At 34.6% G+C, this 14,130-nt stretch overlaps 1 protein-coding gene across 3 annotated transcripts; it reads left to right on the plus strand.

Moving 5' to 3' along the window:
- The first annotated feature begins 389 nt into the window (after nt 1-389).
- LOC101893221 (protein mothers against dpp) lies at nt 390-13,455 on the plus strand. 3 transcript variants are annotated; one of them, XM_059121347.1, is made up of 4 exons: nt 390-500; nt 10,591-10,916; nt 10,976-11,672; nt 11,739-13,455. In XM_059121347.1, the coding sequence occupies exons 2-4, from the start codon at nt 10,647-10,649 to the stop codon at nt 12,143-12,145; spliced, it is 1,374 nt and encodes a 457-aa protein (XP_058977330.1). In that variant the 5' UTR covers nt 390-500; nt 10,591-10,646; the 3' UTR covers nt 12,146-13,455. The 3 variants fall into 3 exon arrangements, with proteins under 3 accessions (XP_058977330.1, XP_058977329.1, XP_058977331.1); XM_059121346.1 differs by lacking the exon at nt 390-500 and adding an exon at nt 6,363-6,513; XM_059121348.1 differs by lacking the exon at nt 390-500 and adding an exon at nt 9,623-9,742.
- Nucleotides 13,456-14,130: the final 675 nt, after the last annotated feature.

The raw sequence follows: 14,130 nt of genomic DNA on the forward strand, positions 1-14,130 counted from the left end.
CTAGGGATTTTAATGAGCATTTGAACGAAAATACATGAAGTACCTACCCTGATATAAGCACACAAACAAACTTATAACATCATTAATTTCTCACGTATCGAACGTAAAAAATATCACCGCAAACTTATGGTATATCCCAGAACTGCAAGAATTAAAAGTTTTTATTGCGATAACCGATGCTGTATCTTCAGACCAAATTCATAATTTAAGCTTTGATCTACTTTCCGTACCAATGCATATTTTCAAGTCAATCTTGAAAACATCACAGTGTGGACGTAGACTAAGGGTCAAACAACGAATAAAGAGCTAATCACGTATGAACTTAATATTAGAATTGGCACAGGAATCGATACTTGCTTTTAAAAAAAGTATCTTTACTATCGATATGCCATCGATTGTTTCCCACCTCTAGTTAACACGATTATAAGCGATTAGTTACGAGCAATAAGATTTTTTTGTATTCGTGATAAACAACAGAAAAAAGAGAAAATTTAATAAAAGTAAGTAGTGGTAGAGTGTCAAAAAATAAGTTTATTTTGTTCTTGTAAATTACTAACGCAAGTGTGTAATCGTTTTCAAGTCCATATTTCCTAAAAAAAGAAACAATCAAAAATCTTCAAAGAATCCTTTCTTTGTTAAAAAGCAACGAACTACAACAAGAAAAATGCAAAGCGGATTATTAATAGTCCATTGATTGGTAGCAAAATCTAGACAATCCATACATACAAGATTTTTCAATACGATTTTACACATATTGATCAATAAGATTATTCAGAATTATGACCAGTCCCAAAATTCCCAAACATTATGGTTGCGTTTGTCGTTGGATTGATTCTAACACTCTCCTTGCAATGGAAGAAATCTGCGATTTTGTAAAGCAAACTGGACTTTGAAACATGGATGTTGTTTTCGTGTTGTCTCTCTGTGTGTGTGCAACATAATGCTTTATATCCATCCTCCCCTTTCGTCAGTGGTAATGCGCATTAGTAGTTTGTGCCATAAGAGTGGTACACATTACTTCCGAGATGTTTCATGTAGCGTGTGGCAATGCCTTGGAATACAAAAATGGATAAGTAATAGGTTTAAGTCGTTTTTTCAATACATGCCCCAAATTCCCTCATTTGCTTCGAAAATAACTTTCTAAGTAAACCGAATGTTTTCGAGGCTGTTGCACACGAGTTCATGATGACAGATTCATTGATCTCCGGAATGTTTGTGGACAAGTCCTAAAAAATCAGTTCCCAATTATTTCAAGGAACTCCACAACGGTTCTACTTACTACGTTTGTGTCTTAACTCTAGTTTTGTAAAATCTCAGAATTTTCTGAAAAAATAATTCCTTAGGTTGATTTTGACCCGAATTACCCGTATTATTATTATTATTATTATTATTATTTATTATTAGTAAAAACTGGGGGGGCGGACTCGTGTATCCAGATATTTAACTCGAAAGTCCGGATCTAAGACCTATGTTAGACCCGGATCTACCAAAACTATCTAGATAATTTGGAAGCTTATAAAAATACCTATCCAACAAGTGACTCATATGAAACGGATTTTTTATAAAACAGAAAAATACATGCCAAATGATGGTTGACAATATAATCTTTCTTATATGTGCGAATCTTTTTCCCTGATTCAGAGATATTATCCTAAAAACTAAATACATTCACCAAAGTTTTATGTAGACGGTATTCGTCCGGGGCTCAGCACTTTCTCCCCTAGGTACGCCAGAATCCCAAATCAAGCTAAAAAACGTTTTATTCTCTATGTTCCATTTCTCTACAGCACACTTCTAAATTTTCTTTTTCTGCCGCTGGTATTGAACTCGCATTCATATGATGCATTGTTGATCATACTACATTAATGTTAGTAACGGTGACTAACATTAATGTTGTTTCAAGCCTTACATTCACAACAACAATTCATTGTGCTTTATGGTTTTTTGTTCATATCTCCAGTTCCCAAACTTCGGGTGCGATAAAAAATACCGATTCCAAAAAAACGTGTATTTTGCTTTTTTAAGTTAGGTTTAATTAAAAAAGGATTAAACAATTTGTCATAATTTATATAGGTATTTGTCATATCATATTAAAATGATCTATTCTAGACATAGATTTTAATCATATTTACTTTTTCAGATTTTACTTTTTTTGTAAGATTCACTCAGTAGTTTTGTTTGGAAGAGAAAGAAGGAATTTCTCAATTGAAGTGAATAGAGAAAAAGTAATAAATTACAATTCACTCTCGTATCGACCTGCAGAAAATACCTAAATTATGCGATACCAATATTGGTAGCTCAATGAATTTTGAACTATTAAAAGTTAATTCTTTCACGGAGGCAAAACATTTCAGGGAGCTGCAAAAATTGACCTTTGTTGATTTATTTGTGGAGACAAATACCTCTGTTTATATATGGGAAAGAAAGGGCCATGGTATCGAAAATAACCACCAAACTCCATCAGTTCTTTCAATCAATCTATGTCTGTTCAAATGTTTTCAATTTCTTTTTATACCCTACAACACTATGTGTTGGGGGTATTATAAGTTTGATTGGGCCAAAAATTATGTAACACCACGAAATATTGATTTCCCACATAGGAAAGTATATATGGATCTTCCTATCTCGCCGAGCTGAGTCGATCTAGCTATGTATGTCCGTCCGTCCGTCTGTCCGTCTGTCCATGTTAATTTGTAATCACTCTACAGGTCGCAATTATGGTCCGATCTTCACGAAATTTAAAATGGAGGTGGGGCTAGGGTGAGAATAGAACCCTATTCCTTTTGGTGATGATCGCATAATATTTAGGGGTTGAAATGGACCAAATACTGAAAAAATTCCTGATTTTGCACTTGCTCTACAGGTCGCAATTATAGACCAATCGATGCGGAATTTCGCATGTAGCTAGAGTTTAGGGCTGGCAAGAAGCCTACTAATTTGGGTGGTCATGGGATAATATTTAGCGGGTAAAATAGCCCATATCTTTTTTGTTGAAAAAATTCAAAAATTTTTCATTAAACCGCGAATATTTTAAATCCCGGCGAAATCACAAAGCCATGACAAGGTTACTTCTGATCTTTACATTGATGTTAACATCCAACAAAACGGATATATAGCAAAATATGTGCGATATATATGTTCATCAAAGAAGATATGCTTGAAAAATCTCTTATATGTCGGGAACGGCTGAACTGATTTCGACAGTTCTCATTAATTCAGAATGGCCTCTTGGCAGGAAACATAAAACGTCTAAAAAATCGCATAAAAATATATCTCTAAAGATGAAAATATTGATTTTGTAAAATTTTCTCATATTTTTTCAATTTTGTCATATTTTTGGCATATTTTCATTTTGAATTAAACATTTGGTAATATTTCTACAGCTAACAAAACTAAGTAGTTAGGATATCAGGATATCATATACAGATCGCATTTATCGCCCGATCCTTACGAAATTTTGCATGGAGATAAGATGAGGGTCAGAATAAAAGCCTATTCTTTTTGGAGATGATCGCCATATATTTAGGGGTTGAAATGGACCAAAAAACTGCAAAATTGTCAGCAGGTCGTAATTATGGGGGTTATCGGACATTGCAAAAGCCAAGCAATTTTGGATGGCCATCCAAAAATATTCAATGTGTGAAGGAGTTTGCCAACTTTTATAGACAAAATACGAAAATGTCCATTCCAGTGACTTTTTGGAGAATTCACAAATACATGAAAGACGCACTTCTGACTATTTCGTTAACGCTGATTTCGTTGAAGAATGTAGTCAAATGTTTGTATCTCATATAGATGCGTTTCAGTCAAAAACCAATAATAAATGTTAATCTTTTGCCACTTCTGAGAGATTATAGGTCTTTGGGAAATATTGGTTCCAGATCTAGGAAGACCATTTACGTGCAACATCTACCAATAAATTGGAAATGAGCAAATTAGTTTCAGTTGCTATTATTCGAAAATTAGAGAACGAAACCTGGTTTTCTTTTATTATTTGTCACAATATCTTGTGGAATTCTTTCGAGTATCTCGCCTATATTAACTGTATCGTTTATTATAGTGTTGTAGGGTATTCAACGGTCGGCCCCGCTCGACTGTAGCCTTTGCTTACTTGTTTAAATTTTCATTTTACAATTTTTCTGTTTATAAAACAAGCTATTGCTGAGGACAATTAAGTCCACAACCCTTAAAAATATCCAACTCAAAACCTCCAACAACCTTAATTGTTATTATACAATACACGCATGTGGGGGCTGATGACTATATTAACAACCGCAATGCATGTACTACACCGTGTGCCTGTAAGCTAAAGGATATTAGTTGAAAGGAGTTGAACAGAATATTTGATTTTTAAATAAAAACGCACAGAAAACAAGTCGTCGACCACTCAAGTCGTATCTAAAATTAATGTTAACATTTCGTCTGCATTGCAATCACATATCTGGAGTTGTTGTTTGGACATTTCGTATTCCTTATTCTCGTTTTGCACTGAACAAGTAATTTACACTTACGATCTTGTGTGGAAGAATGGCTGAATATATGATGCATGCGTGTTGTTTATTTATTATTTAAATTTGTTCATTTCGTTTTCATTTATGTGTCGATTGCAAGTTGTGGGCGGCGCCCAAGCCATACCATGGTGTTCTTTTTTCTTTTCGTTATTGGGGGGTTTCAACTGGAAACGATTTGGTGAAGTTATTTGCTTTTGGATATAGTTACCATTTGCTGCTGGTTTTTCATACGATGTCACGTACTATCGACAATTTTATACACATGCAAATTAAGTGAACTGAACATGTTGAAGTATAAAATGTTCTATTCGATTATGACTGCCATGTGATGTCCTGGGCATAGGACCTTGGTGTAAAGTTGCACTAAAAATGCATTTAACATAATTCTTAACTGAAGAACAAATGCCATTTTATTCAGAATTTTTATTTGTTTTACACACTTAAAATGTTTTCAGTTTTACACCCTCCACCATATTGTATATTCTAATAACGCTATTTTTCGAACGAATTGAGATATAATATTTTTTTAAATTATTTGCAATAACTTGTGCATTAACATTAGGTGGGGATATCGCGTGCGATTTAGTGCGAGTCTTGTCTTAGTGTTTTTTTAACTGATCGAATTAAATATGCATCTTTCTATTCGATGCTGTTTTGAAAAAAAGTCATGACCTCACTAAGCAATACGCGAAAGTGTTCCCATTGCCTCACCACTTCAAAAAGAATATGGTATTTTTAAAATGTCCTAAGCCGAACCAGGATTAAAATTAACTGCTTTGGTTTATTCGGTTGTAACAATTTTAAACCAACCAATGCAAACGTCGAAAATATAAGGATCATAAATATTTTACTACTAACTCGTGACGCTATGGTTATGCTTTTATTTGAACGCGTCGGATTATTAACAAATCAAGTTAAATTTTATCCAGAACTCTTATATGAAAATGCTAACATTGTGTTTTTTTATCTCTATGTGATCGACATACCTACCTACTTCTATCGCTGTACATAACCTGACCAACACAAAGTTCTTACTCTCCTGTTGCATTTTCAATTATTTTCCGTATTGTTTTTTTTTCTGTTTGCGGCGACAGTCGTCAGTGGCATACAAACCGACACACATACAAATATACACAATCAGCTAGTATCTTCTAGTTGGCTATAGCTATACCTACATCTAGTTTGTTGTTTGAATGGCTAGCTAGCAAGCACTATTCAATCAGTCAATCAATCTCGAAAACCAAGCATTCAATGACGACGCCGTCAGCGACTCCTTCGTGGGTTCACTTGGCTGGGTATGGTTCGCACATTTTCGAACTCAGTTGGTATTTACATCGTCAATTGTTTACAACGTGTCCCGTCGAAAGTGGATGGCGTGGCGGGTTGTTGTTTCTATGTTGTGATAATTTATACGAACATCTAGTATTTTACCTTCTTTTTTACTTATTTATCTTTCAATTCGCGTTACATTCATTGCAACCGAGAACGTAGCCAGCTACCAAGTGTTTCGCGCGAATCGAATTAATATTACGCAGAGAAAAGAGAGCGAACTATAGCAACATAGTCTAGTAGCACTATTCGTATCTAGCGACCATCCCAACTGGCATAACAAACACCGTGTCGGCTTATCGGGAGATCAATAGAGTATTTTGTGATCGACCACCATTGATTTGGAAAATAAAATAATAATTATTGAATGTGCACAAAATTAAGACGTATTGTGATTTCAACAAGCAAAGATGTTTCAGTTCATTATATGATATCTTAACGGAGTAACTAATGCATATATTGATGTAATGTTATTGCCCATTGCGAAGTCGCGGTAGTTGGCAAGTGCAATGTTCAGTGCAAATGTTTAGCTAAGTGGATGCAATTGCAGTTGATCTTTGAATTACTTTGCTGTGATAGAGGAGGTCTCCTGTTCTCCCTTTGCCATCGTTTACTCGCTTCAATTGAATTGATTATTTTTGGATTTGGATCAGTTTTATTTTCGCCAATATGTGTATGTTTTTTTGCAACATGCTCAGTTTTTGAATGTTCTTGTTTGTTTTTATTTTATTCTTAACCTATAAGTTTCTTCATTGAAATAGGCTGCAAAAAAGGGGAAAAACCGATCATTGCAAAGAATATTTACTATTATATATACAACATAATATTAGTAAAAATCAGGCTTAATATTTTCTGTAATAGGGAGAATTTAGATTTTATATCCTAAAATGTGTTTGTGCATTTGTTTGTAATATACAAAAGGAAACGATAAAGAAACATAGTTTTTCGTTATGATGTTCACAGAATTACATTCTGAGTCGATATTTGCATGTCCATCTGTCCATGTACTTATGTAAACAAAGTAAAGCTTGCGATGAAATTTTTGCAAATTTCATTTGTTTGGCTTCCATAAACAGGATGAGATAAAAAACTGCAACAAAGTCAAGCGCCATATTTTTTACATTTTTTTAATTTTATTGAATGAAAACACAAAATGTCGGAAATAGCATCAAATTTTAGAATAAGTTTGGATTTGTTCGAATTGGTCACCTTTGGCACAAATTATGTCCTTCAAACGGCCAATGAAACCGTAACACGATGCCCGAATGTTGCTCTGCGGTAGCGGCGAAGCGCTTGCTTGAAGTGATCGACACTTTGGTATTTTTTAGTGCCAACCTTGCTTTCCAAAATACTTCAGACACAATAGTCCAACGAATTGGTATCCGGAGATTTTGGTGGCCGTAGTGCTCTGGAAATGAAGCGAGGAACCTCATTTTGTAACCATTCTTGCGTGGCGCGTGCTGAGTGCGAGTCCTTAATGTCCAAGGTCTGTGGCCACAATGTTTGCGTGTCCAAGGCTTTAATACACCCTCCATAATATTCGGCATTTATTTCGATGAGCGACCATCGGCTGTTATGGCAGCCCACACCATCGCCATTGCCGGCGCTTGAGTTTTGGTGGCCAACCGTAGGTGTACATTTTCAGCTAACCTCTTTGGCAAGTAAACACAATCATTTTGTTTGTTTACAAACTGCTAGACAATGAATGTTTTCTCATCGGAGGAAACCAAATTCGGCTGTTGCGGTGTAAGTTCTAGCACTTTTTGAAGTTTCAATGGCTTTACACCGAGCTCATTTTCAATATTTGCCGAATGGAATATTGCGATATGTTCAGCTCACGAGCCATTATTAGGTCACTTTTCAAACTATTTCTGCTGATGTTGCTGTTTTCTTCCGTCCACATCCTTGACGTCGGGCTACGCTACCAGTATCACGGTAACGAGTGATGGTACGCGACACAAACGATTTATTCACATTTAAATGCTTCAGTGCTCTAACGATATCCACTTGTGGTTTTCCAGCCAAATATAAAGAAATCACACTATCCAAGCGTGATATTTGATATTGATTGATTGATATTGCGTGATATTGATATTCCATTACGAATAACTTTTTTTATGGAAAATTCTCAGCAAAATGGTTTTGTACGCTTGTAAACAATGTAATGAGCTGTCACTGGAATAATTTTAACAGCTGTTGGACGAGTGGCTTAGTTGGTTGCAGTTTTTTCATCTCACCCTGTACATCCCCAACCAATTTTACTTTTGGTAAGCACCAAACGAGTAATAATTCTCAAATAAAATGGAATTCGCATATAAAACAGCAATTCATAATAAATTAGTAGTACTTTCTGTGCTTTCCTGAGGCCCTCCATATGAAGTCATGAAAAGTCTGTTCTTCATACCACAATATAGAATCACTGAATTTGCTTCAGATATCATTTACAATAGGTATAACCTATAGTTTCTATAGTTAAAATACTTGGGAATTCTATTCACGCGGAAAACAAATATGGGATGACAATGGGTCTTTTTCGTACCATTATTGCGCAAATTTTGGCCATACGCCATTCAACATTATATTTCTCATTCATGTAAATAAATAAATGAAATAAATGAAAAATAATTCTCAGGCTTCATGAAAATTTCATAAAAATTTTTTCTTTTTTGAATTTTTAAAAGTCATAATTTATTTTTTCATTTTAGTTCTGTAAGTGATTTAAATGGAACAAAAATCTTTGTTCGCTCAACAAATGTTATTTGGGGAATTAAGAAGACATTATAAGACATAATAAATGGTCAAACAACGTATAGAGAGCGAATCAAGTGCCATGTGAACTTAGCATATATGCAATTATTTTATCAATTTTCTAAATTGTGTGCATTAATATAGATAAAATATTCTCTTATTAATTTTAATTTTGGAAGTGAGTTTGTTCTGCAGGAAAATAAAAGATTGAGAGGATCATAAATAATCACTTCTGAATTTTTTCCCGAATCGTGAGTAGTTGTAATACTAGCAACATGAACACAGTAGCCACTTTCTGTTTAAGCGAGTCGCGAGCGAGTGTGTAAATATGAATACACAACCGCACTTACATTCGTTTTGTTCTGTGTGAAGCATGAGCGGAAGTGCTTCAAATTGTAAGATTTGTTGTATTTATTTATATGCATATAGTCGTTTTTTATTTATCACGCAATCATCGCCTCTTCAACCACCAATGACCAACCGACAACAAGGGGTTTTATGATTGATTAATTTAATAATGTACGCATGCTCACCAGCATTTTAAACTGAGAATTGAATCTAGACAAAAGTGTTTTTATGCGCCTGAATTTTATATTATCCGAGAAAATTTCATAACATAATTTCGGCATATATGTTTTTATATATTTCTGTACAAAGAAAATATATTCGATTATGATAATGCCTTTCTCATAGCGAAATGTAAATTAAATGAAAATTATAAAAAAGACAAGTAACAAAGACAAATCTAGTATATGTTTAGAAATATAAAAGGTATTAGAAAAAAAAAAATAAAATCTAAAGTGTAGCTGTCATTATACCGTCAGACATATGGCTACAGAGTGTATATATCATTTGATACGGCTAAAACGTGCCCCATCAAGTGACCCTAGGTCTCTTTGCACCAAATCCATTTCAGGACATTCAAAGTCGATCCAGCGATGTCCGTCCGTCCGTCTGTCTGTCTGCTGGCTGGTGTGCACGATAACTCTCGAAGGGAGTATCAAATATTAGATCAAGGTACAGAAAATATTTTACGGCACAGGAAGATAAACGATTTTGCTTCAACTTTGCAAATCGTAATATTTACATCAGTGCTAGGTCAGGTGGGAAAATGCCCTGCCCCAAAGGGTCAACAATTTTGAATAAAATGTGAGGTAAGAGTCCGATTGTCTTCGAATTACACACATACAATATTTTTATTAACCCAAGGTCTGGTATAAAGGTGGAATATATTGGTCCACTCCTTTTAACATTTACTAAAAATTATCACATATCTCATATAAAGTGAAGAAAGTAACCAATATAGTCCAAACATGGCACGTCGCAATATTTATATCATATTTATTTGGGTCCGATACGAAATGAGCAATATTGACTCATGCCTTTGTAACCTACTCCATAGAGGGTCTACAATTTGATTTATCATAACAAACTCTATTTAAATTATCTAACATTGGCTGAGGGTATCCATCTGTGGACAAAACCGACTGATATGTTTAACTTGTTCATTTAATATCTATTTTTTATTTTATTTTTAATATTATGTAGCTTTTTAAGTTTAGAGGAATTTATTATTAAATGGTAAAATTATTATGAATATCTTCACATATTATTTTATAAACCACCACCATAGTATGAACTTTCAGTAGGTCGTCATAAAGATAGATTCAACTCCTAGAAACGAATTTAGGTAGTAGGGTAACACGTAGTTTGCCAGTAGGCCTTAAATAAACTCGATATGGATGCATATTCTATTATATAGGAGAAGAAATTGTCTATATGGGTCCTCGCGTACATGTAGTCCTTATTAAACGGCTCCCCCGTATCTCTGTAAATGACTCAATGTGTCAAACTCTTTTGATCTTGCCATAATGTGAATTTTTATGTTTTGAAACGTGTATTTAAAAATGAAATTTATTAATCCTAGTGAGGTATCAGGGAATTATTAATTAGCTAGAGGTCTATTATTTAATGCCATAAACATGTCTCTCCTTCTTTTCAGATTATTCAACTTCAGCAAACTATAAAGATTTTCGGATAAACAGCACATTATCCAGGATGGATACCGACGATGTTGAATCTACTTCCAGCAGTGCAATGTCCAAAATTGGAGCATTATTCACGTTTACTTCGCCGGCAGTGAAAAAATTGTTAGGTTGGAAACAAGGAGACGAAGAAGAAAAATGGGCCGAAAAGGCTGTAGACAGTTTGGTTAAAAAACTAAAAAAGCGTCCGGGAGCCATAGAGGAATTAGAAAGAGCTCTATCTTGTCCAGGGCAGCCATCTAAGTGCGTGACTATACCAAGATCTTTGGACGGACGTCTGCAGGTACGTTCTGAGGAAATGTTAAAAAGTATTTATTAATATAATCGAGTTTTTGTTATCAGGTATCGCATCGTAAGGGCTTGCCGCATGTTATATATTGTCGGGTTTGGCGCTGGCCGGATTTGCAATCACATCACGAACTCAAGCCGTTGGAAATTTGTCAATATCCATTCTCTGCAAAACAAAAAGAAGTATGTATAAACCCTTATCATTATAAGCGGGTGGAGAGCCCAGTATTGCCACCTGTGTTAGTTCCACGGCACTCTGAATTTGCTCCGGGACATTCAATGCTGCAATTCAATCAGATGGGAGAGTCGACCATGCCTCACAATGTTAGCTACTCAACGGCGGGCTTCAATAATCATCTAAGTCCCAACAGTCCGCCTATGACCTCCGTGGGCAGCCCTAGTTCTGTAAGTTCCAATCCCAACTCGCCCTACGGTAGCATGGCCGAGACACCGCCGCCAGCCTATAGCCCGTCGGAGGATGGGAATTCCAACAATCCAAACGATGGCACGCAAATGCTTGATGCTCCCATGAATGACGTTGCTCAAGTTAGCTACCAAGAGCCAGCGTTTTGGGCTTCGATCGCTTATTACGAATTGAACTGTCGCGTTGGGGAAGTATTTCACTGCAACAATAATTCGGTGATTGTTGACGGCTTTACAAATCCTTCAAATAATTCGGATCGTTGTTGTTTGGGTCAATTGAGCAATGTTAATCGTAACAGTACAATTGAGAATACACGACGTCATATAGGTGGGTATCATGCCTGGGAGCAAAAATAAAAGTATTAAACTTACACAAGTTTCTTTACAATTGCAGGAAAAGGTGTTCACCTCTACTATGTTACGGGGGAAGTTTATGCTGAGTGTCTTTCGGATTCGGCAATCTTCGTGCAATCACGTAATTGCAATTATCACCATGGCTTCCATCCTAGCACCGTTTGTAAAATACCACCTGGTTGTTCATTGAAAATTTTCAACAATCAAGAATTTGCTCAACTTTTATCTCAATCGGTCAACAACGGCTTTGAGGCTGTCTATGAGCTAACGAAAATGTGTACTATACGAATGAGTTTTGTTAAAGGTTGGGGTGCTGAATATCATAGACAAGACGTAACATCCACACCATGCTGGATCGAAATACATTTACATGGACCGCTGCAGTGGCTGGATAAGGTCCTAACACAAATGGGTTCACCTCACAATGCTATAAGTTCGGTGTCATAAAATGCCGTTAGCTACAGATTTCGTTTCACTAAATATAAGTTAATAGAGTTAGAGTAAGTTTTAAGAAGAAACAAACGAATGAAGAAATAAGTTCAAATTGAGACACACCAACCACTTAAAGTTAAGAAAAGTAACAGAAAAGACCATCAACCTTACTAATTTGAGAAATTCTACTTTCCAATTGTATCATCTGTAGACAGACGGACGGCCGATTGTAAATTTTGAACAGAGTTGTGAGACCAGCCTTATTTGTGATTTTCTAAACACTGTTTACACGGATTTATCTCCGACGTAGGATACGTGTCAAAAGTACTGCTAGTATTTCACACTCAGTAGTATATGCTTTTAATCTGGACAATATACCGACTTCATGACTTGTACCGACTATGTTTGCAAAACATGTTCAGCCTATGATTTATATACTTATACACGTATCTTTTATTTTACGACTCTCATGTGCCTTTTATAGAATCTTAGTTATTTTTATTATTTCCTTTCTATTGCAATGGAGTGTACATTGACAAATTGTCGATTGCAAATACTTCATTGTTTCGAGTTTTTATTGTTTCTTGTAGTACGATTATTACATTTTTATTGTCAAGCTTGAAATTAGTGGCAGAAATGTTGGTTATTCTTGCTTGTTAATTTCGTTATCGTACCCATATTACCATACAACTCAAATGATGATTGAGCGTGCAAACATTATAATGATCTTCCTTAGTTTTAAACTTTACATTTTAATTGGTCTGATTTTATGTTTTAAAACTTTACTACATTTATCAAAAATAAACAAAGAAAATTTTATTTTTTGTTTGGTTTATTTCAAACATTAAATGCAAGAATATGAATGTAAACTTTGTAAGGTCATATTTATAAGTAACCTTTTATTTCTTTTTTTTTGGTTCTGACAATGGGTGTAGGTTACTAAAATATACATTTTAATAATGCCTCGAACTTGAGTTATGATACAAACTTAATGTGCCTAAATGTTTTTATTTTGCTATACACAATATTTTTGCAAAAAAAATGCAAAGGACAGATATAATGATGTAAAATTAGTCCTACATATACCACATCAAATATATAAATTCAGATTTTGCTATATGGCTCTAGTTTAATACCTAGAAAACTAGATATGAAACATTGCCTTAATCAAACTTGTACAAGATATACACCAATAGAACTTAACATTTTTTTAATTTTTGCTTTTAAAAACAATACAAGTGTCTTATGGATAATCTACCGATCAATATTTGCTTTTTATGCTTCTTTACAATAAACAAATCTTAAAATAAAATGTTGAGCATTGATGTTGATGTCTGTCATTTTCGTTCAGGGGGAAGAAGGTTTCTCCTGCCATTTACCCAATAGTAAGAAAACTGGGTATTATGAAAAATAATATAATAATTAAAAAGGGAAATTTAACATTAATTGCTTTGCTTCACCGAAGTCAACAAATATATAAATACCACAAAATGAACATTTTTCTTATCAGTTTAACATCCCGTTTAGGACAAAGACTATTAAAAAAAAGTGCTGGAAAAAAGCAGCTATTTTATTTGCGTGCAATAATCTTGAACTTTTGCTATTTTTTACTCGAAACTGACGTCACTTTACCTATACAATGCCTACAAGCCATGTCAGATTGATTTAATTTTAAAAACACAACCCTGAGGCCAAGGTCTGGTATCTTCAAATTTAATTGAAAACAAATGCGACTATTTGTTCTGTTTATTTAGCAATTTTCTCACAATATCTTAATTTAAGAGAAAAATAGTAAAAATGAATAGAACGCCATGGACTTTTTTTATTAAAAACAATACATACACATAAGAAAACTGTATACATGTTTCCACATTAAATTGACATTATTGTACCGCTCTTTACTATTTGTCATTTCAAAAAGGAACGAGTCAAGTAAAATTCAGACGGTATTGCCTTTTTTCTACACGCAGTAAATATACCACTGTGTAAATACACGACAA

This window comes from Musca domestica, unplaced genomic scaffold (genome assembly GCF_030504385.1).
Source record: "Musca domestica strain aabys unplaced genomic scaffold, Musca_domestica.polishedcontigs.V.1.1 19, whole genome shotgun sequence".
Classification (NCBI taxonomy): Eukaryota; Metazoa; Arthropoda; class Insecta; order Diptera; family Muscidae; genus Musca; species Musca domestica.

What these genes read in the sequence shown, in the direction of transcription:
- LOC101893221 (XM_059121346.1), top strand. An exon ending in CTTTGGACGGACGTCTGCAG is followed by an intron (nt 10,917 to 10,975) that starts GTACGTTCTGAG and finishes TTTTGTTATCAG; the next exon opens with GTATCGCATCGTAAGGGCTT. An exon ending in GAATACACGACGTCATATAG is followed by an intron (nt 11,673 to 11,738) that starts GTGGGTATCATG and finishes TTACAATTGCAG; the next exon opens with GAAAAGGTGTTCACCTCTAC.